Source organism: Penicillium taxi (assembly GCF_028828555.1).
Source record: "Penicillium taxi strain IBT 34144 chromosome Unknown utg000004l_segment0_segment0, whole genome shotgun sequence".
Lineage (NCBI taxonomy): Eukaryota > Fungi > Ascomycota > Eurotiomycetes > Eurotiales > Aspergillaceae > Penicillium > Penicillium taxi.
The window spans coordinates 1,644,929-1,668,448 of NW_026643206.1; the positions used below are offsets into that span (position 1 = coordinate 1,644,929).

A 23,520-nucleotide genomic window follows, 5' to 3' on the forward strand; every position below is an offset into this window, starting at 1 on the left:
ATGGCATCCAAGGACGCATCGCACGGGGACAACCACTTCTCTTTCGCAACGGTATGAGCATCTATTATTGTGCGGGTTTCATAACTGACCTTCGTCTTCCAGATTGCTGCTATGCCTGTCGCTACTAAACTCCATTCCGAACCCGAAGACAGCGATAGCGCGCATCCCGTCGAATCATTTACCTATTCAACCACATTTGACGCTGGCACTTCTATCTCTGGCTCACATTCATTCGATGCCATAAAGCGAGAGAGCGCTCCATCTGACCTGGTGGGTGATGGTTTGGGAAGGGCCATGCAGAATATTAGTCTACACAAGGACGATGAGGGTTCAGGATCCTTGCTGGATGACCAGGCTAATGGCCTGCTGAACAGACAAAACTCTTTTGATGATGTTCGCACTCACATTTCTAATAATTCATCCACAAAAATGACCAATTTCGACACCAAGAGCCTTGCCTCCGTCACTACTTTTGCCATGGATGAAAAGGACTCTGTAAGACCTGACGACAGTGCTAGTGTCCAGGCTATTGATGAAGAGGAATCTATTTCAGGTCGTGCCTCCGGAACACCGAACTCGGTGACCGGTTCTGAGGCTTATCGAGATCAATTTCGTGATGGCAATTCTCTCAGATCACATGGCGTTCTTCCGGTGCCTGGCTCCCTATTCAATGGCGTGGACCAAATGGGTTCTGTTGCCATTCCTCCAGACTTCGTCTCCAACAATTTCATCGTTCCCGTCAACCCTGGAAATCTACCCGAAGGCCATCCGCTGCATGGCTTTCCTCTCGATCCAGACGAGAAACTTTTAGAGGCAATGAAATCTCCAAAAGACCGGCTGCTTATTCTTCAATTAGAAGAAAAAATTCGGTATTTCATCGAGAGTTCCAGGCAAGTAATATTTTCGATGTTTGTTCTGGGAATTGAACCTAACTTTTGCATCAGTGAAACCTCACTGGAGCTCCCTCCATCAAACGCATTTGGGCGACTTCTCGCACACAAGCTCGGAGATTACTATCATCTAACACATTTTGTGGACAACAATGTAACCTCAGTTCGCCTTCATCGAACCCCGTTCTGCCGACTGTAAGTTCTTTCTACCTTCTCTTTACCTTTTGCTGTCAGTGAATTGAAAGTGAATTGGAACATGAAAATCAAACTAATTTCACTTAGACCTTCCCCTATTTCGATTGCTAGTAATTCTTCGCCCCAACCAAGCATTCCAGCTATGAAAATTATGCGTCGAACGATTCGGGAACGTCGCCAAGAAGGCAGCATCGCAGCGAGCTCATCCGCTGCATCGAAGGCTACTTCGGAAGCTGGTGATAGCGGTCAAGACGAAGATCACGCTGACTCTTCAGCTGACACCACTCCGGCCAAAGATCGATCGACGTTGAGCCGAGAGGAACGGGAGGCGAAATATCAAGAAGCTCGTGAGCGGATTTTCCGTGATTTCTCTGATAATTCGCACACAGCCAGTGGCGAATCAAGTGCAGCTATGTCGCGCTCCAGCTCGACAACAGGTCGCAAGAAAAACACTTTGTGGAAGGAACCCAAGCAGCGAACTCCCCACGATGACAGCTTTGAAGCTCGCTCGCAGTTCAGTAGCTGGCATCCAAGTATCCAGTACGGCAATGGTGGTCCTCCACAGTACAAGTCCGTTAATGATCCTACCTATCCCAACCAAGTCCCATATCTGGTTGGACCAGGTGTGGCTCCACCCGTCAACGGCTTTGTGACCTCTGGACAGAAAACTGCTGCGTACCCTGGGAACACGGGAATGAGCGTGTCAAACTTTCCAGTAGCTGTGACGCCACAGATGGCCTCCAATGGCTCGTGGCAAGCAGGCAACATGGCGCATCAGCTACAGATACAGCAACAACAGCTGCAATTACAGCAGCAAATGCAGCAGCAACAACAATTGCAACTTCAGCAACAAAAAAAGCAACTTCAACTGCAGATGCAACAGCAACAATCTTCATACGCAAGCCAGTCAGGAATGCCGAGTGCCCAATCATCAGCCAAGTCCTCACCGGCCACAACCAATTACGCCATTCCTTACGCTCCTCAATATCCCCAGAACCCTGCTTGGAATCATCAACCCTATCATGGGAACTATCAGCAGACTTCGCCCCAGGGTCATCAATCACTCAACTACAACCAACAGCCCGGAATGCCGTATCCTTACGGTCAATACCATGGGCAGTCTGTGAATCACACCATTCATTCGGCTGGGACTCCCGCGATGCCTGGAGGATATGCTAGATCTCACTTCAACCCTCAGACACGCTCCTTCGTCCCGGGCGGCCCTCCTCTGTCGCGTATTCCAAACAAAGGCGCACAGTATCCCGTACCACCCCAATTCGCCAATGTGCCACCCAATTCTCAGGGACAATGGGCTGGATACCCAGATCCTAACCAGAACCGCAATATGGACCATGCTACAACCACTAACCAGGCTCGTGTCTCGAATCCCAACACTCGAGACTCTATTGCTAAATGGGGCACTCCTAGTCACCTTCCCGCTAAGCCTCCCCCATCCGAAGTTCCATCTGATTTCGATAAGAGACTTCGAACAGGTCCCCTGCAGATGGCCATGCCGCCGTCCTACGGCGGTGCCAGAATGCCTGGTACCAATACTGGACCGCTTGTGGTCTCTGGGGATACAGGTGCTTCCAAGCCTAATTGAGGCGTAAGCTTTGCATCATTCCCATCAGTAGCCATATACGCGTGTGGTTTGCATATGTTACAGATGGATGAACGTGCGTTTATGGTAATCCATGAACTTTGAGTCAGCTGCTATTAAGTCCATAGCGTGAAGGTCGGTTAGCTAGGTAGCTAGAGCTATGAGTTTACACATTTATCTCGAATTCCATCTCAAGTCCTTCACTAGAGCCTATTAGGTAAGTAGATACCTACATACGCTTAAAACATATTAAAATTGGAATATGATGTGTTATCTCGGCACCTATGTATTAATTCAATGCTTATTTAATTTCCTAGATGGACAAATATCTGCTTAGACCTGCCTATTGAGATTATGTACTTCGTCGAGTGGGCTCTGTCCAAATTAGGTTAGACCTTAAATGGCATACTTCGATTGATATCGACTTTCATTTTTCATCCATTTACTTTTGGAGCTACCCTTTTGCCATTCTTCAAATATTCTAACTTTCTCATAGATCTCGACTTCGCAATAATAGAGTCTTATAGTGATGAAGAAAAACCTAACGAAGAATTTTCTCTGAAGATCCTGGGATCTCGAGAGCACTGGAACCAAGAAGTTCCTCATTCTGACCGACCTTAACACTGAAACTCTGCAATTACTTCTGGACTCCATTCTGAGTACTTGAATCTACCGGAAACCTCCAGTTCTTGACCAATGAATCCTCGAGTTAAGATCAACTCTCCCGGTAGTAAGGAGTCTGACCTCACAGTTTTTCCACCGAATCTCTCTCTCTCTCACTGCGCGAGCCCATCCCAAACATCCTTTGGGAAGTTGGGTATTCTTAAACCTCCAAGAGTCTGAAAGAAAACGCCCATTAGATTTTCAACGGAGGAACCACCACCACTCTTGTCATTCTTGTCAAGTTCTTCGTTTGGGAACTCAAGGTTGCTATAAGACTAGAATAATGTCGAATGGGTGCAACCGGAACCCTATACTGCGCAGAAGCCCGCAGCACTTTCCCATTTCCGCAGATTGCGGAGCCTCCTCTCTGCTTTACTCTTATCGAGGCATTTGGGAGCAGTCTATTCACAGGCCGAAACTTCGGGGATCTCTTTCCTGAGTTTCTTGAAATGAGTGGATACTAAAGGGGAAGATGCTTGGGTTTACTAACTACTTAGGCTAAATAACTGATACTCACTAAGATACAGCCGTAGCTTTATCGATTCTGTGTACAAAGGATACCGTGCGTTATCGACAGAGCTCTATACGAAATGATCGTGCGTATTTGCTCATTCGGATTTTCGAGGGTTTGAAAAGAACTAATAACGCATACGATGTTTTCCTAAGAGAGCGACCCCGACATGATAAAAAAATGTGCCATGCTGAGGTAAATTTTGGAGAATTAGTTGGAATCGAACCTTGGGAATCTTGCATGTGTACTGCTCTTAACTTACACCCAAGAAAACCTGGGTAGGGCTTTTTATAGCGAGTGCCATCACGCCGGTATTACCTCTATTGCTACTACGCAATAGACCTGGGCAGTAATCCAAGCTGATCAGAATATTTTTTGTATTGTACATAGGCTATTTCACAATGCAATTGCAAGAGAAGACAGGATGCCAAAAAAATAATAGAAACTCCTATAAGGACAAGAGAGAAATGAATATAGAGCCCCGAGAATGAACTGGCAGGTACATGGGCAACAAAACACAACCTTGAAAAGTTGAGAGAAACAACGCAGTATATAGGTCCTGTTCAGACATATTACAACAACTTTTCATTTCTCCAACTTTTCATTTGCTTAATCAAATCGTCGCAGAGCCCCCTCGGTTTTCTCGTTTTTATTAGTTTCATCTACTTTTTGCAGTTCCACCTCACCAGTAGACTTCTCCTTCGCCTCTTCAAGGTTCAATTGGCGAATAGCTGCCTCAAGAGCCTCGACTCCTCCCTTTCGGAACCGGGTGACTTTGCGTACATTGAGTTTTGTGATCTCATTTTCCTCTGTGACACCGAGCTTACGGCGACGAGCGACTGCGCGCGCTGTAATTGCAAAGCGTATGTCCTTGGGTCCATCGACAAGTTCCAGGATGGCACTGGGGGCTTGGTCTTGCGGCTTGCGTTCTGAGACTGCATTCTTGTCATCCTTTCCCTTTGTATAGTATTCAAATTTCTCTTTCGGTTCGGTGCGGAGAACACGGGTGTAGCCACCAGGGCGTTCAGCATAGCGCTCACGGAGGGGACCGAAAAGCTTGGGGAGAATGGCATGGGGTTTCTATTTTGTCCATGTTAGTGATTGTTATAGCGCGAATGGTCGTTCAAGACAAATGCGGTGCCGGGGATATATGCTGTTACGGGCCAGATATATCGTGCCATAGTAACGCAGCAAGGGCTGTCTGTAGAAGGACGAGGTCACGTACATAGAAAATCTCGAGAGCCCGTCGTCGGCTGGCCTCGGTGTTCTTCTTGCCCAAGGTGATCAATTTGTCGGCCAGGCGTTGGGCCTCTTTGGCCTTGGCCCATGTTGTTGTGATCGATTCATTTTCAAAGAGTGAGGTGACCAGGTTACGAAGCAAAGCCTGTCGATGCGAGGACTTGCGACCCAAGTGGCGGTATTTTGCAGCACCACCGGCCATTGTGAAGTGTGATGGACAAGGTCAAAAGGGGGAGAACAAAGTACACAGAAAACAATTGAAACAGAAGACGAAGAAAACGATCCTCTGTTGAATCAGCTGGAGAAAGGCGTTCTGTTTGGAGGTTGAGCACGAGGATAGGATGTTCGGGATCAAAAGATTCGAGTTCAGGCTTGCGGCCAATCGGAGAGCTGCTACGGCTGTCCGCCTTCACTTTTCCTCGCTGCGCGACATCTTGATTTATATTCTTTGCAAAAAGAACAGTTCATTCTCTGGAACTCACCTTAAACTCTTTTAATATTTCCATACGCGAGTGAGATTGACGCTCTCGGCAACAAGAGTCAAAAACAACATGGGCTTCTTCACTGGCTTTGTATGTTTCAACATTACTCGCCTAAGAACTAAACAACTAACCTTTTACACATAGATCAGTGGATTCGCCCTCACTACTTCGGTCCTCTACATTACTATCCAAGTACATCGCAGCAATCGCCTAGAGCAACGCAGGTTGATCCGCGAGCAAGTGGACCAAGTAACATGGATCGCTTCCTCCATGGGTGCTTATGACCGTCGCTTTTTGCCCCAGGATGCTCCACTTTCACTTGAAGATAGACTAGCGAAGCGAAGGGAACAAACAACTACGAAAGAAGTCTTGAAACATCGTTGGAATCAAGAGGTTGAGAAGTTGGCTCATCAGGCCTCCGAGACCCGATGGGAGGATGTCCGAGCGACAGCCACGAATGGCTGGAATGCTACATTGAAGGCTGTAAACAGGGACTAAAAGTTCCCGAAAGCTACTGTATTATGGTTTGATTCCTGTATTATATGTATGACTGTGTTTTGGGCCTGTATATCGAGCAGTGGAGTTCGGATACCCTTGGTTTATGAGTCTTTATTTTATTTCTGTTTCTCTTGCATAATATTGATACAAGTATTAATTTGACTATGAACAGACACCATTTTATGGAGTCATTAGAAATTGCGCTCAGCGCTAGTTCGTAAATGCATCATGCGTGACTAGTATGACGAGAAATGGCTTTGGGGCATTACCTCAGTGCCAAAACCATTAGCTTGACCTCGACGTCTCCATATCAATCTGAATTGATGGATGACGGTCCAACCGTTCCCATGCTCTCCGTATCACTCCAAATATCCTTGCTCTCCTGTTCCACAGTTCGCATGGCCTGCGAGACATCCTCAAGCTTGGCGATAACATCTAGCACACCCTGGTTGACGCGGTCAAAGTAACGATCATTTGCCTCGCGACGTTGACGTGCAAGTATAATATCTTTCTCGGTCTCTTCATCCAAAGAGCGATAAGACACACGGTCACGAGGTGGTGCCTGTTCAGTTGCTGCTGCATCAGTGCTGGGTGGATCTGTAGAGCTTTTGTCTCTGTCAGCAGTATTGGGGCTTGAATCGACAACCTCATCATCAGCCTCACTGCGCGCCCAAGCCTGTGCGAGTTTCAATTGTTTCATGCGTAAGTCTTCTAGTGCTTCTGCGTGTTTCTCGCCAAAGACATTTTCGCTCGTCACAGCACTTAGTTCGACTTCGGACAAGGCACTCTGCATTTCTTGCCAAATAGCTTCGGAGCCGTCCACGTCGTGCTTGGAGACACGCCTCGAAATGAATGGAGAAAGCAAGCTCTTATTCTCCGAGCCGTCACCGTCGTTATTGCGATGCGACCGATCTCTATGGAGAGGCGGAGGTTGGCTGCCGGTTTGACTTGCGAGAGTATATTGGGGAGACACAGATAGAGAGATATTAGAGGCATTATGAGAAGGTGGACCCTGAAATAGAGATGGGGGCGGTAACCGCGAGCTTGTGGGTTTCTTATATGAATCCATTGGGAGCGGTCAGAGTGGTGTTGACAGTAGAGGACAGGAGAAGAAGATCGGCAGCGATAAGATCTTATCAGTTGACGGGTTCTGGGCGGTATGATACGGAGTACTCCGTAGAGAGCGGTGTGTTCTGGCATTAATATTAGAGATGACTAATGAATGATCCCGTGACCGTGACTCGCTTAAGCGCACAAAGCGTTCCCTAGCGGCCCCCGTTCATGTTGAAACCGAAATCGACTTTTCGACATCTCATCGACATCCAGCCCTTTTGGCGACAACACCCATTTTACGTCGGTACGTACGCCGTTTTTTATCCCTCGCGTGTCTTTTATCGATGAGTTCTGTATTTGCAATTCCCTTCTTGGTGGAAGAGGTCATCAATCAATCACACCGTCGACCCACGAAACAAGTCCAGATTCTACCTTCCCCTGATCGAAAACTTCCCCACGAAATGCACTCGCCAGAAGACAAAGAAATACCAAATAAGAAAACTAACATCGATTCTCTCGTTCCAGACCGTCCAACATAATCCGTCAACATGGGTAAGGGAAAGCCTCGTGGTCTTAACGCCGCTCGCAAGCTCGATGCGCACCGCAAGGAGCAGCGCTGGGCCGATCTCCACTACAAGAAGCGTCTCCTCGGAACCGCCTTCAAGTCCTCTCCCTTCGGTGGTGCTTCCCACGCCAAGGGTATCGTCCTCGAGAAGGTCGGTGTTGAGGCCAAGCAGCCCAACTCCGCCATCCGCAAGTGTGTCAAGGTCCAGTTGATCAAGAACGGCAAGAAGGTCGCTGCTTTCGGTGGGTTACCCTTTATTTCTCCCTTCGGAACCGATGCCTGTCAATGTCATACGATATCGAATTCTTCAAATCGCATGCGCAATCGGGTGGAAGGAAATACCAAATTGTGCACATTTGGAACTAACATTATTATTCTCTACTAGTCCCCAATGACGGTTGCTTGAACTTCATCGATGAGAACGACGAAGTTCTCCTCGCTGGTTTCGGTCGTAAGGGCAAGGCCAAGGGTGATATCCCCGGTGTCCGCTTCAAGGTCGTCAAGGTCTCTGGTGTCGGTCTCCTTGCTTTGTGGAAGGAGAAGAAGGAGAAGCCCCGCTCTTAAACAACCTGTCGCAACAAAAATGCGGAGATGTGGAGGAGTATAGTGGGTGTGAGACTGAAGCCCGTCTCATCAGCGCCTGGATTTCATGAGAACTTTTTTTTAGGGAAATACAACCCGGGCGGGCTTTCGTCTAGAAGGAATGATGTGTGTGAATTCTTATGATTGATACAATTCCGAACCAAAAAACCAATGGCGCTATGACCTTAATATCCGAGTATCCTCCGGGAATCCAGTATGTATTCATGGTATACGCTAGTGTCTAGCTGCCTAATGAGCAGTTGAAAGAGTGTAGAGGAGCGTAGTCTCCCAGGCCTACATATTGTACCATGTGCCGAGAAACACAAATGATATACTGAGCTTACTAGAACTTGTTATCTGTAGTTCCAAGCCAATTTCGGGGTAGACGTAGTATGGCGCCACCCTTATATGCTGTTTAGATATTTACTACTAAATACTTCAAATCTCACATCGACATCGAAATGGATCTTTGTTTCTATTCTGCATACCAATCATTTGCTGTCATTCCTAGGGTATATTTTTCAACGTTTGCCCTTAATTTTCTAGATTCTTCATGTAACTCAAACCGAGCAATTCAGCTTTAAAAGGTGATGTCCTCTTTGCGGTAGTGGTCTGAAACAATACGGTAGAGATATGATGGGGCGTGTCCACCACTGCAAAACCAATTAGTTCAAAATATTCAATATGAAATTGTCAGATGAAAGACTCACAGATTGGTGATGTAAAGATCGACGAGCTCTGCTGGGACATAATCGTAGATTGGATTCAAGACGTCAATTTGATCGACAAGGTCACCGTCCTCGTAAGGAAGAACTTTGCTGGCATCGCCATACTCGATAAGTGAGTCGAAGTCGAAAGGATAGACAGGGCTCAATTTATAGACACCGCTGACAACAACGACAGGAGTCTGATGAACTTTGGCGGCACGGGCAATGACACGGGTACCGGCAGCAGCGATGAGGCCACCATTAGCGAGGACAGAGTGTGTGCCCAAAATAACCTTATTCACACGGGACATGAGGGCAAACACGGCAGAATCGGGGATAAGGATGACAGTGATACCGAGTGCGACGAGTGGCTTCTGGAAGGCATCGTGGCTCAAGGTCTCGTCATCTCCGTAAGTATTACCACTGACAGTAGCGTGTGTAGCATCGTGGTTGTTGGGGAATGACTCCGCATGGACTACGGTGAACTTGCGCTTCGCGGCAGCTTTCAGTAAAAATTTCTGTACTGTCGTCGAAGATGTATGAGTCAGTATGACTTCGTTGGAGTGAATATGATCCAAGGCATAGGCCGCAATCTGGTCGTCTACTTGACTCAGTTCGTCGATAATCTCATTGATTCCCTCCATAACTTCCGCTCGCACATCTTTATTGATGTGAGCGGGCATTCGGCCATTTGGAGACTGAGAGCCCGGTGTGCTAGGAGACGAGTCTACTTCTGGATGGGATAGTAGGCTGAACATGGAAGTGAGAGGGGGGCGAGCTGAGGTGCGTTCACCTTCAGACCTTAGACCAAGCGCATCTCGGTCTAAAGCTAGTGAGGCATCTGTTGGGTCTTGGTGAGTCACCACTGTGTTACGAGGTGATGTATTTTTCGGAGACTGACCGTCAAGGACGCGGGGAGACTGAGGTAGGCTCTCAGACCCAGCTTCACTGAGAGCAAACTCAGCATCACGGTCGTCTTCTGCTTCATCGCGAATAAGGCCGAGTACTCGGCGCACAATATTCCCCACCACCATCTCTCGAGGCTGTGCCTCCATTAGCCGCCTTCCTACGCTCTGCACTCGCTCAATAAGCTTCGCTGATTCAGATGTGCGGCAGGCTGAGATTACTCGCCGAAGTAAGTAGGCAGTAGCAGTAGCGCATGATCGGGAATGGCGAATTTGGCGACGTTTGAGCAATCTGAACCAAAAGAGTCATAGTTAGCAACGAATGTCTTATATAGACATAGCTTCATAAAGCAAGGCAGTAATGCGCACGAAATAAGATTTTCAATAGAGGTGTCAATCGGGTTCGCATTGAGCGATTTGAGAAAGGACGTCAGGCCTGGCGTCAGGCTCAAAGATGTCGGCGACATGGGGAAGTGGGATGAAAGCCGCAAAAAGATCTGGAACTGAGTCAGGGTGTTGCTGGTTGAACAGGGTTGATAACTAGGTGTTTACTTTTGATTTTGATCTCTTTTGTATTTTGAGATTGAGAGTGAAGAGTCTTTTCTGTAGTAGAAAAAGAGAGGTTGGTTCCTGCAGGACCGGAGAATCGCAAGTTTAATCAAAAGTGGGCGTCAAAGAATCGTTTTCTGCCGTTTGAACTGTTGTCCGCTTCCCCACACTTTCCTCCTTCGACCAGGTCCTTTCTCCTTTCGGATCCTTTGGTTTACAGTTTCTGCGTCGAGTTCCTTTCAGTCTCTTTAAAAGAAAAAGTTGCTGTCACCGTGGTAGAAACCGGACTGGAGAGTCGCGGAAGCTGTTCCGAGGCACGGGTGACCGGCGCATTGAGGTCGGTAGAGCACACCCAGTTACCCAGCTTACGCCTCCTATACGAGGCCCCTCTATCTCCTATATCTTCTATTTTGAAAGCTTTACTGCAGTCAGCTGTCTTGATGACTTACTTACTCCGTCTCTAGATCTCCTGCTTGTCTCCGGTGGACCTTGGAAGATGAACTCGTTGAATATCTTGTCCTCGCGAGTCATTGGCCAGTCGTCCAGTTCTAGACGCCCACGATCGCATTCACAAAGTGATGGTCAGCGCGTAATCCCGCCTAGTGACTTTGCGAAGTATCGATCCTACAGCGAAAATAATTTTCGGGCATTCACCGCTGAAACTGGCTACGATGGAACGGCATCACAAGCAGATGAAGACCAACACCAAGAAGATGACTCACTTGAATCGTTCAATGATAAGACCATATTCCTTCACAAAGATGGTACACTTGTAGCACAAGGTCCCTGGCGACTTATCACGAAGCGCATCTTTGCCGCGATCATGGAAACAATACGATTCATTCTATCTACACTGGCTGCACCTGGTGTCTATGTGGCTCAGCTCTTCCAAACCAATGAAGGTTACTACTCTCTTCTTGCTCCCGTAAGAAAGATCTGGCGATCCTCTGCCGATACAAGGCCCCGGCCGGATAAAGTACCGACTCGGGTAGTAGGTCGGCGGCGGAGTGGCTCCACCCACAAGTCGAAGCGCCATACATCTCGTGATTCCAACTTGTCCACTACGTCTGAATCAGATACAGATTCTCGGGTCATCAATAAACCGAAAAGTCGACCAAGCCATTCCCAAGACCCGAATCCTGATGCCGTACTAGATGACAGCACGCCTCGTCGATCTATACGAATCAAGCTCCATCATGAAGAGTCTCTCAAGCAGCAGAGACAACGGCGATCACAGGGTGCAGACCAAGGCCAGCCGATGCCAGAGGGTGTGACCCGCATCCAGGCAGCTGTCAACCTAGACAGTCTGAAGTCTCCAACATCTCCATCCGTTCATCGCATCACTAGATATCCGCATTCTCCTACTCCACCACGGCCACTTCTCCCTCCACGATTGCCTTCATATACGGCAGCTACGCGAAATGCTAAGCTGCCGCAGAAGACCTTAGTACTGGACCTAGATGAAACCCTCATCCACTCGCTTTCCAAGGGTGGCCGCATGTCCAGTGGTCATATGGTTGAGGTAAAACTCTCCATGCCAATATCTGCTGCCAGTGCCGGTGGACAGCAAAATACACCGGGACCCCAACATCCCATTTTGTACTATGTTCACAAACGGCCCCATTGCGATGAGTTCCTCCGCAAGATTTGCAAGTGGTACAAACTCGTCATCTTTACGGCCAGTGTCCAAGAGTACGCCGACCCCGTGATCGACTGGCTCGAGCAGGAACGCAAGTACTTTCACGCCCGCTATTACCGCCAACATTGCACATACCGCAGTGGTGCTTACATCAAAGATCTTAGTTCTGTGGAACCGGATCTGAGTAAGGTGATGATTCTGGATAACAGCCCGCTGAGCTACATCTTCCATGAAGGTATAGGGTTGGTCCTATCCAATATCCTCTAAACCCGATTATTAATATTAGCTTCTTAGATAACTCAATTCCCATTGAGGCCTGGCTCAACGATCCCACTGATAACGACCTACTGCAACTGATTCCCATGTTGGAGGCTTTACAATATGTTACTGATGTCCGAGCATTCTTGGGACTTCGCCGTGGCGAGACTCAGCATTAATGTCTCGCTTTTATTTTTTTTAACTATGGACGCGCATATGAGTGTAAAGGGAGTTTTGTATTTGCTAGAAGCGACCTCTTTTTCCATCAAGAAATCATACGAAAAAAGATAAATTGGCTGCATGGATGACAGCGATGATGAATGAAGCTATCAAGAGCGCAGTTATTCTAATGACATTCTAATTCGTGTTACTGGCATGAAGCAGCAAATGTACTAATAACAGCCTCACGAGTTCAACCGTAGCCAGTATTTATTGTACTGTAATGGCGTACGGAGATGCGACCGACATTATGCTCAATTCAGTGTTCTACAAAGTTGGTATATATATGGAACTTGCGCATAATCTTCCGCTCAGAAGATTATTATAGCCTTTTTGGCTCAGTGGAATAGTCTACAAGCGCAAGTGTAGATCGTTACATGTATAGTCCTATGCACTTTTGCTTACGAAGTTAGGTCTTTGAAGGTTCCAGTCCATACAATGCTAGTAATGGAAATTTGAATGAGCTAAACTACAAACAGCTTGATCTCCTTCCCAACACCGATCCTTTCAACGGTTATCGTTCGCCCAACGTTTAGTTATGCGTCGTAAGATTGAAATCAGTCATAGACCCACCATATAGCAGCATACACTTGCCCAAGGTTATTTCACTGGCAAAACTCATCACCATTCTACCATTCAACCTTGGAAACTGACTGTCTCTCTTCCTCTCAATATTCTTCATCGACCCTTATGAAAATTGACAGAGGGAACACCTGCTATTCCAATAAACAGCTAATATATGATCATGTTCTTTCTCGCACGCCTAAGGGAGCTCAGTTCCACATCATCAAAGTAGATCCTCCCCGTAGATGTCATATTTCGCCACGTAAAAAGTCCAGATTTTTCCTATCTGAACGGACTATTGGATTTAGATTTGTAATGCCCATCAGGCTGAAGATTTGCTTTCAGGTAAGAGCCATATCAATATCTTTGGAAGTTTCAGATGAGACCGCTTATGTTGAGAGATGCCTGGAATAGATCACGCTAGGCTGGATTTTGCATTCAGACTATACAAAGTATCTCATAACTTTGGTCGTAAGGCATACGATTTCACAGGTAGCAGCTTGAACTGTTTCGGAAATCCAGTTTGAATCTCAGACTTGATCACATTCATGCCAGCAGCATCAAAGATCTGTTTGAACTTGGCGTCTGTTCTGGTAACGCTACTGTCCAAGTCATCGTACATATCTTGATTGAGAGGATCGGTAGACAAGTTCTCCTTGAACACCATAATACCCGTCTCCGTTAGTGACGCACGGCATCTGACGATATAATCGGTCAATTGAGAATCGGTCAGATGCCCCACGCACCATTGAGTCCAAATCAGATCATATGTCTTTTGGGGGTACCAGTTCTCAAGACCGACGGTATAAATGTCACCAACAATACCATCTTGCTTCAGCTTGCTCTCCTGCAAGACTTGGGTGAACTTCTCTACCGGCTCTACCGCATCGACCACATCGCAGACGTGGCTGAGAAATCCCTCGGTCACACGTCCCACTCCAGCACCGCAGTCTGCTCCTAGGCTGAATTTTCCGCTGGACGGAAGGTTTGGCACTAGCCGACGAACTTTTGTCAAAAAGTTCTTTGATCCTTGTAGTTCGATGCGCGTGTACCATGGATAAGTGCCCAACATGCCTAGCATCTCGCTCGAGGTGCTTGGAACACTGTTCCAATAGTCAATAGAGGCAGCATGATTGATCTTGGAGTCGATTGAACCTGAGAGAGCAACTGTCTCTGTTGCTACCTCCGGATTTTGTGAATTTGAAGACATGATTCTTGTCTCGATGGCTGGGAGAATTTGAATAGTTCTTTCAAATTCATGTTTGATGACCGATTATGTAATACATCACGTGATAACACAGTATCATTTGACGATTGGACGATTGGACGTTGACATAACTACACAGTAATTGAATTTTCTATCTAGGATCCGCTCCCATTGTAAATCCTGCTGAAAAATACTAGACGGAGTAGATATTTGATGATGTTCGGCATTTCCAAAGTGGCATTCGCAATAACCGAACACATGTAAGAAACTTGAAAACTAATTGCCCAGTTGTAAACAAACCAATCCGACAGTTATTTCACGACCGCCCGAAAAATCTTTCCCCAGGAATCGCCTTGGAAGGAATTTGGAAATATTATTTATCAGTGCACGGGTGACGGGTGGATGGCCCGGTGTAGGTACTACCCCAACTATAAAAGTTGCCTATAGTTGAAATATACATCTGGAGGTAGATAGGGTTAGGTACTTAGGTAGGAACGGCTTGAATGGTCTAACTAACTTTTAATTCTTCTGGTAATTCATATTTCTGAAGAATGACGAATGGCTACAATGGTATGACTATGCTATTAAGAATCAATCGACCCCCAACCTCCTCCACCTGGGCTGTTTATCTGCATGATCTCGCCAGCAGCTAGGGCTAGAGCTGCCTTTCCGCCCAAAGATGTCTTCTCCAACGCCGTCTTATCATCATTCCACTTGAATGCATAATTTCGACCCACCGTTCCTGGCTGGCCACCATTCATGCCATATGGAGAATAGACTCGTCGGTCACTCAGAATGCTGAATCGCATAGGGATTCTAGCTTCAACCTCCCGCACCGCGCCATTACCTCCACAGTATTTCCCGGCTCCTCCAGTTCCAGGGTTGATGGCATGTTTGCGAATGATAACAGGCGTTCGTTTCTCCACGACCTCTGCATCAGTAATCTTGGTATTTGTCGAATGCGCCTGGATGGCATGTTCTCCATCCCAGCTTGGTCCGGCACCACATCCTCCTCCAACAGTCTCGCCATAGTTCCATCCAGGTTCAATGACACCGGTTTCTGGGTTCTTTCCTCCCATGCCCCAACCAAAGCTGTTGGCACAGCCTGAGAATGCGGCGCATGACTTGAAGGCCCTTAGGATCGTATCGACGACTCTCTGACTTGCCAGTGTACTACCGCAGATCGCCACTGAGGCGCCGGGTCGCAGAACTGAACCTTTGGGAATTTGAATATCTATTGGCGCTAGACATCCATCATTGAGGGGGATTTCAGCGTCAACAAGACATCTAATGCTGTAGATCACTGCTGAGTGAGTGATAGAGATGGGGCAGTTATAGTTTCCCCACATCTGAGGACCTGTCCCTGCAAAATCAAACACTGCACCGCCAGCATCATCGATTGATATGGAGACTTTGATCACAGTGCCGTCGTCGAAGTGATCACTGGCCGTCAGAGGCATCGTTGTAGACGAAGCGACTTTCTTTAAATACTCTCGGACCGCGGTTTCGGAATTCCTCTGAATTGCATTCATGTAGTTAGTGACGAATGGGAAGCTCCAGAGGTCACACATCTTTTGCAGGAGCAAGATTCCTCGCTGATTTGCTGAAATTTGTGCTTTGAGGTCTGAAATATTGTCATCTAGGCGACGAGTCGGGCTGCATCCTGGGAAGTTGCCTACAGCCAAGAATGCCTTTCGTACATCCGCTTCGAGGAATACTCCGCTTTCCACGATTTTCATCGACCGGACATTGAAGCCCTCTTCCCATAACTCTTTCGATCCTGGCATCATCGATGTAATTCCAAGACCACCGATATCGGTATGGTGGCCTCGGGCAGCAACGTAGAACGCAACCTCAGGCTCATTATCTAAGAAGACAGGGGTGATGACAGTGAGATCCGGGAGATGTGTACCGCCGCACTCGGGATGATTGCTGAGGAGAACATCACCAGGTTTCAATTTTCCATCCCAGAGGCGGTGTTGGTATTGAATTGCATATTGCATTGAGCCCAGGTGAATAGGGATGTGAGGGGCGTTCGCAACCAATTTTCCGTCTCGGGAGAAGATAGCGCAAGAAAAGTCTAGACGCTCTTTTATACTAGTTGATATGGAGGTCCGCTGCAAGGTATACCCCATCTGTTCAGCAATAGCGATGAATCGATGAGAGAGAATAGATAGCTGAATGGGGTCGATAGTTTCAGAACTCAGAGCAGTTTCCGTCTCTGAATTCTTGCTTACATCACGCTCAAGCACAAGATGATCTGGTAGAATGTATGCGTTGAAGGAGGGCTCAACGAATACTGTTTGGGTGGCATCAATGAGCAACGCAGGGCCGCGTACCTGGTTAGGCCGTTGGACCGAGCTAAGTTCGAAGACAGGAACATTCTGCCATTTGCTATCCACAAAGACAGATTGAACTTGTGTTGACTGGAGATAGTTTTTGCGAGTCTTGACCTGTTCTAGTAATGGGTAGGGAGAGGTGGTCTCGGCTGAAATGCCACTCCTTCCTACCCCACGAACTTTGACTGAGTCAACATGGATCTTCCGATCTAGCACGAAGGCAAATTCTCTTAAATGTGATCCCACAAAGACCTTTCCATAATCTTCGTCTTCTGGTTTGGAAATGACCATATTGGTGTCAGTGCCTGCATACCTCATGCTCAAGGACTCTTCGAAAACAATGCTGGTTATATCGGCTCCTTGAGACGCAAGCTCTTCTTTAACTTGACTTTTGAGAATCTTGATCTTGGATCGAATCTGATCCAGCACGTCGATGTGGAAGAAGCCCGTAAAGGGGATGGTCTTTTCAACCTGCAAATCTGCCTGAGAAATTCCCACAGCCGACAACAATGATGAATGCTTGTGAATCAAGATGCGGGTGATACCCAGCTTATTGGAGATAGCACAGGCGTGTTGACCACCAGCACCTCCAAAGCTGACCAAAGTGTGACTGCTCGGGGCGAATCCTCTGACTTCAGTTGCATTTCGCATCGGCCGAGTCATAGTTTCATTTGCAACATCGAGGAACCCTAAAGCAACTTCCTCGGAGCTGAGGGTTTGGTTTGTCTGTTCGTTGATTTCACGAGTGATCTCATCAAACTTTTGTTTTGCGATTTCGTAATCCAGAGGCTGATTTGCGTTAGGTCCAAATATAGCTGGAAAAGAAGACAAAACCAGTCTTCCTAGGAACAAATTGGCATCTGTGACTGTGAGAGGACCTCCCTTTCGATAACACGCAGGCCCAGGGTGTGCTCCTGCGCTCTCAGGTCCCACAACAAACAATCCATGCCGGGCAAAGAGCATTGATCCTCCACCAGCTGCGACAGTTGCAATATTTAGCATCGGAACCGTGATCTTGCGACCAGCAACCGTTGTCTCTGTGATGTAATCATATTTTCCATCAAACCTGCAAACATCGGTGCTTGTTCCACCCATATCAAATCCAAGAACAGGAGTTCCTTCGGCAGCGTCGAAACATGTTCGGGCAATTCCGACAACACCGCCTGCTGGACCACTGAGAAGTGCTTCATTTCCCCGGAACTTTGCAGCTTGCCTTAATCCGCCATCAGAACCCATAAATTCCACACGACGCGGAAGAGAACTGAATCCGGCCTGGAAAGCGGCAACATAGTCCTTCACAATGGGATACAAGTAGGCCTCGGAGCAAGCAGAAGTACTCCGCTGCAAATACTTGATTGTAGGACTCACTTCTGATGCCTTGGTGATATGCTCAAAGCCTATCTCGCGAGCGATTTCAGCAACTTGATCCTCATGGTCAGGATACAGGTATGCATGTATGAATGAGATTACCAGGGATGTATAACCCTCAGATTTCAAGCCACTCAATACTTCTCGGACTTCAGCAGGATCCAGTGGCTTGATGACCCGAATGATTTCGCCACTTGATGTCCGCACCAAGGCGGGGTCTGTGATTGCTGTAGATTTGTTTAAAGGAAATGGATTGAAATCATAGTCTTCAATTGTGATGCGCTCATCGATTTCTACCGATTTCGCATGCAGAACGGGAGGCTTTCTCACTTTCAATGCAAATAGCTTTGGTCGAGTCTGGTCATCAATAACGCAAACATCCTTGAAACCTTTGGTGGTGACTAACGCGAACTTTCTTCCTTTACCTTCTAGCAAGGCGTTTGTGGCGATAGTGGTTCCAATACGGCAAGATGCAATTCTTGAGCCATCAAGTTGCTGCCCGACAGGTATTTGTCGTCCTTCTATCGTCTCCAGTGCTCTTCGTATTGCTTCTGTCGGCGCATCACGATAGTTCTGCGGATCTTCTGATAGCAACTTGAACACTATATCTTCACGACCTGGGACCTGAACCAACACATCGCAAAAGGTACCACCACGATCTGATATGGTCAGAAAAGTTCAGTTGGTCTGAATGTAGACAAAACTCCTACCTATTGAGATATTGATATCTGCTATGGACGCCATGGTGATCCAAGATGATGAAGACTAGAACTTTGCAGATGTTTAGATTGCAGTTCACGCACCATGCAATATAATATCATAATATCCCATAACGGAGTTAATTAGCGACGATATCGTTAAACGGCCGAATTGTAGCAAAACGTCTCTTAAGGGTAATCTACATCGGGGGTGCGCCGACCATCAGTATTACTAGCACGTCATCAAGATTCATCCAACCTCCATTTGAACGGCCGACAATGGACCGACATCAGATTTGAAAATCATGTCTCATTGTACTGTGGTACGTTATCTTTTTGAACTTTCGTGCAATTTAATAGGGTGGAAATGGTGTGATTGATTGATAGTGAATAGTGGGGGAAGTGGGGACGCTAACAAGTAAATTCCTGTGGTCCACACAAGCTTCTACAATCCTCGAAGTCTAGATTATCTCAAGATATTATCGGAACTACTCCAGAAGAAGAGCAGGTTGTGAAATGATAGACATTGAATGCAATGGCTATGGAAATTGTCAAAGGGCCGATATTAAGGGGTGTGCTGCGTATGTCAGCAGGACCCATAATGTGTGTATTTAAGCGGGTTTCATCCCTAGATAGACAATCCAGTTTCGTCAACCATTTCTGGTTGGACGGTCAATTTCTCATTTGACAGAAATGAATAGTCACGTGATATGATTGCTTACGCAAGATGGTTCCTGATCAAATCTATGACTTCCGCATTTTTCTCCTGGTGAACTGCGTGGTTTGCATTTGCAATAACTGCTAGATGTGCGCCGGGCACTCTCGATGCAATATCTTCCGAGTTTTCCTTTGGGCAAATCCAATCAAATTCTCCCACAATAATCAATGTCTTTGCGGTGATGGATTGGAGCTGATCTCTATAATCGAAATATTTTTCCTGCTCACTATAGAGATCATCTTTGGTATGATCTTAGCCATTGTCTTTTCTAACAGGTGCTGAGTGGTTGGGGTAACGACCTACTATGTGATTTCGCATAGAAAACTGTGTTGATGTTGGCTTTTAAAGCAGCTTCTGGGTCGAAACTCTCACTATAGAGTGGTGCCGCTGCATACATGACAAGCCTGAATTCAAGATCGCTGTCAAACTTTCCAAAAATTCCATCTCGCAAGAATTTGACAGAGAAGTTAGGAGCTTTCGAAGCCCGCTTTTCAAGTGTCCGAATGGCCATTTCCTCATCTGATGGAAAATAAGCGTTGTGCTATACATGGGAACGACAGTCACACTCACGATGATAAGAAGGAGCAGTTCCCCGCAGAATCAAATGCGAAACCATGGATGGGTATGTAATTGCATACTGCTGAGCTAGGAACCCACCAAAGCTGCCACCACAGATGATGCAAGGATGATTGTCACCGAGGACATGCCGCCGCATTCCCTCGATGTCTTCAACCAGCTGATTGAATGTGTAAGGCTCAGTCCTCGAGCTTTGGCCATGTCCTCGAAAGTCAAACGAGAGGACCCGATAAGACGAGGATAGCGGGTGATAAGCCTTGAAGTCGGAACTGTGGCTTCCTTTACACGCGTAACATCATATCAGCTTCCAAGGCTGGCAATATCAAGGGAATTTGTAATCATTACCAAAACCTCGACCTCCATGTAGAGTGATTATCAGAGGGCCATCGGCAGGACCGGTCAAACGGTAAGCCAGTTTTGCGTTTCCGATAGCAGCGTATTCGACCATATCTTAGGGCTTGAATCTCTCAGTATTATCTGAGCGAAATGAACTGGCGATGGCACTAAGTGATTAGACTTCAAAGAAGAACATGATTATTAAGCTCGATCTATTTAGAGTGTACCTAGGTAATATGTAGTCAAATTAACCGAAAGGGGGCTTGGATTCAGGAATTAAGAATGCCAGATTGGCCAATAGAAAAAAAGACTTGAGAAATAAGATGAAAAGATTAGAAAGAGCGGAGCAAAGCTGATATTACAGTAATTCTTCAACGCGGCCCCACTCCGCCTATAGTTTCCATAATTAGTTAAATTAATCCACCCTATCACGACACTGGCACTGAAATGGCGTAAGGATGCTAAAAACTCATATGTTCTTCAAACTAACTACTTAGGGTTATACGAACTGATCTCGGAGTAAGGTTCATTTCTCATCCTGTCTCACAGACAAGCTTTAAATCATGGAATCCCCAGTCCCTAACATTGATTGTGCCAAAAATGGGGGAAAGCAGACAACCTGATGTGTGGAAGGATTCCACGGCCGTGGACACCACAAATCTGCATGAACAGAAGAATCGTCAACATGGCTCAGATATAGAAGAATCACCAACACGCACTGGTTGGTTTCATTGGCATGAGCCCGGGACCTCCAAAGCAGAGAAAAAGCTCATCTTCAAACTCGACTGGTTTCTCCTGAGTTACGGCTGCTTGTGTTTTTTCATCAAGCAGTTAGATGGGAACAATGTGTCTAATGCTTACGTCTCTGGCATGTCAGAAGAACTGAACTTTGGCAAAAAAAATGAACTGAGCTGGATGAACACCTACTTCAGTATTGGAACAATCCTTGGTGGACCTGTCTCCAATCTCGCCCTGACTCAGATTCGACCGAGGTATTGGTTGCCTAGCTGCTTGCTTGTATGGTCACTTTTTGTTCTGTTCTTATACAAGTGCAACCATGCCTCGCAGTTCTACGGTCTTCGGTTCAGTATTGGATTCTTTGAGTCGGCGGCATGGCCCGGTATCCAGTACATTCTTGGCTGTTGGTACAAGAAATCCGAGCTTGCAACCCGCAGTGGCCTGTTCGTCATGTCCGGAGTTCTAGGACAGATGTTTTCTGGCTACTTGCAATCTGCACTGTATAAGGGAATGGGAGGAAAAGGAGGCCTCTCTGCCTGGAGATGGCTTTTCATCTTTGATTTCATCCTTGCCATACCAGTAGCCCTTTACGGTTTTATCTTTCTCCCTGATACACCCGAGAATACTACCGCGTTCTACTTGAATGAATGGGAAAGAACTCGTGCTATACAGAGGATTGACGAGGATGGCCGCACGCCTTCAGGAAAAATGGACTTGAGCGTTTTGAAACGCATATTCCAGTCATGGCAACTATATACGTTTTCCCTTGCTTACGCATTCTGGTCTTTGACGTGTGGGTCATATGTAATGCAGTATTTCGAGCTGTATCTGAAGTCACTCAAGACCTACTCAGTGCCCCAGATCAACAACATCCCCACCTGCATTGGAGCAGTAAATTTCTTCTTCATGATCGGAACAGGTTTTATTTCCGACAAGATCGGTCGAAGAGGACCTGTCTGCTTCGCCGTGGGTTGTCTGATGACTTTCTGCTATGCCGTCTTCACGGCATGGCCCGCATCACATTCATTGAAAATGGCTGCATTTATCTTGACTGGCTGCTATGGATGCTACACTCCTTTGCTAGCTGGCTGGGTCAACGGCTCTTGTGGCGGTGATCAGCAGTTGCGAGCCTTCGTTTTGGCATTCATGGTCAGTCTTGGAGGTGCTGTTGTCATCCCATTCCAACAGTATCAATTGCCCAGTGGGAAGGCTCCCACGTTTGCCCAGACTCATGGCTGGGCTAGTGCACTTGCCTTTGTTGTGGCATTGACATTATGGACAGGCTTTGGAATAGACTTTGTGAAGAGAATAGTGACAAAGAATCGCCAACCAGAGAAGGAGAATGATGTTTAGTTTATATATCTAGTTAGATCACTTTTTACATATCTTAATGAAGATAAAATCTTCCTTTAACTTTTATAAATGCCTATCTAGGTATTATGGTTCATTTCCATCGCTCCCGCCTGCGACGGGGAGGTCACTACCTTCAATTTTCTTTCTTGAGGTTACCAGTCGGCCCGCACTAAGCTACGTGCCTATACTCTAATCAATAAATACACCTGTCCTTTGGTTGGTCTTTGTCAACTTATCTGAGAATAAAAAAGTCTTTCCACCTGCACTAGGCAGAGTTGCTGATAGCTTACCTATTCTCGTCCCCAACCATAGCCGTAAGGATATACAGAACTCCGGCTTTTGTTGTTATTCATTCAATTTAACAAGTTGGGAGCTTGACTCTCAACTCTGCGGAAGAGCAACTTGGAATTGACACATCTTACCTACGTACAACTCATTCATGAATATTTCCAAGGGTACTACTTCATTTGAATGTAGTATCTCTGCCATTAGATCCCAGTTTCTCTATCAGCAAGTTTGGATTTGTTATTAGTATGATCACTATAGTATAGGTGGTGTTTGTCATTGCCCTCTTCTGCTTCCTTATTACATTCCAAGATATCTCATACTACCATATCCATAAACTATTCCAGCGCCGTTTTTCACGGACTTTGCTCGATATTTCTTATGTGGCACCTGGAGTACACACGTAGGCATTCACTGGCCTCCCTGTTAAGATGAATTTAAAGGCTTCATCGCTGGTATCGTCATCTTGATCCTGTAGATTGACATTTGAATGAGTTTAAAAAAGTAGAAAGAAGAAGCTTTGAATCGCGATTTGAAAACGAAACCTCCCTTTTTTTTCTGACAGGTATCATGTAAATAGAACATCCAAGCTTCTCCCGAGGTCCCATCATATATCTAACACTCCTTGCGCTTATAATCCTTGTTACTCCAGGGCTATTAACCTTTGAGGGAATGAACCTTGAAAAAAGAGCAGATGAACACTAGATGAACACTTCTTCTGCCTCTTTCGAACCTTGGCAATAAGTAGGTAAGTAACTAAGAGAAATTTCAAAAAGATTTTAA

At 46.5% G+C, this 23,520-nt stretch overlaps 11 protein-coding genes across 11 annotated transcripts; 5 read left to right on the top strand and 6 right to left on the bottom strand.

Moving 5' to 3' along the window:
- N7495_005536 (putative R3H domain protein) lies at positions 1–2,688 on the top strand (the record flags this gene model as incomplete). The annotated part of the gene is made up of 3 exons (XM_057208187.1): positions 1–51; positions 103–1,085; positions 1,173–2,688. 3 exons carry the CDS (start codon positions 1–3, stop codon positions 2,686–2,688), a joined length of 2,550 nt encoding a protein of 849 aa, XP_057061961.1.
- Positions 2,689–4,468: 1,780 nt separating this feature from the next.
- On the bottom strand, positions 4,469–5,300 carry N7495_005537 (mitochondrial 54S ribosomal protein bL17m; the record flags this gene model as incomplete). The annotated part of the gene is made up of 2 exons (XM_057208188.1): positions 4,469–4,939; positions 5,073–5,300. The coding sequence occupies 2 exons, from the start codon at positions 5,298–5,300 to the stop codon at positions 4,469–4,471; spliced, it is 699 nt and encodes a 232-aa protein (XP_057061962.1).
- A 349-nt stretch (positions 5,301–5,649) lies between these two features.
- On the top strand, positions 5,650–6,078 carry N7495_005538 (MICOS complex subunit Mic12 family protein; the record flags this gene model as incomplete). The annotated part of the gene is made up of 2 exons (XM_057208189.1): positions 5,650–5,670; positions 5,725–6,078. 2 exons carry the CDS (start codon positions 5,650–5,652, stop codon positions 6,076–6,078), a joined length of 375 nt encoding a protein of 124 aa, XP_057061963.1.
- A 310-nt stretch (positions 6,079–6,388) lies between these two features.
- N7495_005539 (uncharacterized protein) lies at positions 6,389–7,147 on the bottom strand (the record flags this gene model as incomplete). The annotated part of the gene is made up of 1 exon (XM_057208190.1): positions 6,389–7,147. One exon carries the CDS (start codon positions 7,145–7,147, stop codon positions 6,389–6,391), a length of 759 nt encoding a protein of 252 aa, XP_057061964.1.
- A 532-nt stretch (positions 7,148–7,679) lies between these two features.
- Positions 7,680–8,260, top strand: rps23 (40S ribosomal protein uS12; the record flags this gene model as incomplete). The annotated part of the gene is made up of 2 exons (XM_057208191.1): positions 7,680–7,938; positions 8,082–8,260. The coding sequence occupies 2 exons, from the start codon at positions 7,680–7,682 to the stop codon at positions 8,258–8,260; spliced, it is 438 nt and encodes a 145-aa protein (XP_057061965.1).
- Positions 8,261–8,858: 598 nt separating this feature from the next.
- Positions 8,859–10,357, bottom strand: N7495_005541 (translation initiation factor eIF2B subunit beta; the record flags this gene model as incomplete). Its single annotated transcript, XM_057208192.1, has 3 exons — positions 8,859–8,931; positions 8,989–10,182; positions 10,260–10,357. The coding sequence occupies 3 exons, from the start codon at positions 10,355–10,357 to the stop codon at positions 8,859–8,861; spliced, it is 1,365 nt and encodes a 454-aa protein (XP_057061966.1).
- A 578-nt stretch (positions 10,358–10,935) lies between these two features.
- On the top strand, positions 10,936–12,515 carry nemA (Nem1-Spo7 phosphatase catalytic subunit NEM1; the record flags this gene model as incomplete). Its single annotated transcript, XM_057208193.1, has 2 exons — positions 10,936–12,313; positions 12,373–12,515. 2 exons carry the CDS (start codon positions 10,936–10,938, stop codon positions 12,513–12,515), a joined length of 1,521 nt encoding a protein of 506 aa, XP_057061967.1.
- A 1,061-nt stretch (positions 12,516–13,576) lies between these two features.
- N7495_005543 (N-terminal protein methyltransferase) lies at positions 13,577–14,329 on the bottom strand (the record flags this gene model as incomplete). Its single annotated transcript, XM_057208194.1, has 1 exon — positions 13,577–14,329. One exon carries the CDS (start codon positions 14,327–14,329, stop codon positions 13,577–13,579), a length of 753 nt encoding a protein of 250 aa, XP_057061968.1.
- A 581-nt stretch (positions 14,330–14,910) lies between these two features.
- Positions 14,911–18,777, bottom strand: N7495_005544 (uncharacterized protein; the record flags this gene model as incomplete). The annotated part of the gene is made up of 2 exons (XM_057208195.1): positions 14,911–18,692; positions 18,744–18,777. 2 exons carry the CDS (start codon positions 18,775–18,777, stop codon positions 14,911–14,913), a joined length of 3,816 nt encoding a protein of 1,271 aa, XP_057061969.1.
- A 672-nt stretch (positions 18,778–19,449) lies between these two features.
- Positions 19,450–20,473, bottom strand: N7495_005545 (alpha/beta fold hydrolase; the record flags this gene model as incomplete). The annotated part of the gene is made up of 4 exons (XM_057208196.1): positions 19,450–19,646; positions 19,753–19,968; positions 20,020–20,304; positions 20,371–20,473. 4 exons carry the CDS (start codon positions 20,471–20,473, stop codon positions 19,450–19,452), a joined length of 801 nt encoding a protein of 266 aa, XP_057061970.1.
- Positions 20,474–20,961: 488 nt separating this feature from the next.
- On the top strand, positions 20,962–22,452 carry N7495_005546 (Major facilitator superfamily domain general substrate transporter; the record flags this gene model as incomplete). Its single annotated transcript, XM_057208197.1, has 1 exon — positions 20,962–22,452. One exon carries the CDS (start codon positions 20,962–20,964, stop codon positions 22,450–22,452), a length of 1,491 nt encoding a protein of 496 aa, XP_057061971.1.
- Positions 22,453–23,520: the final 1,068 nt, after the last annotated feature.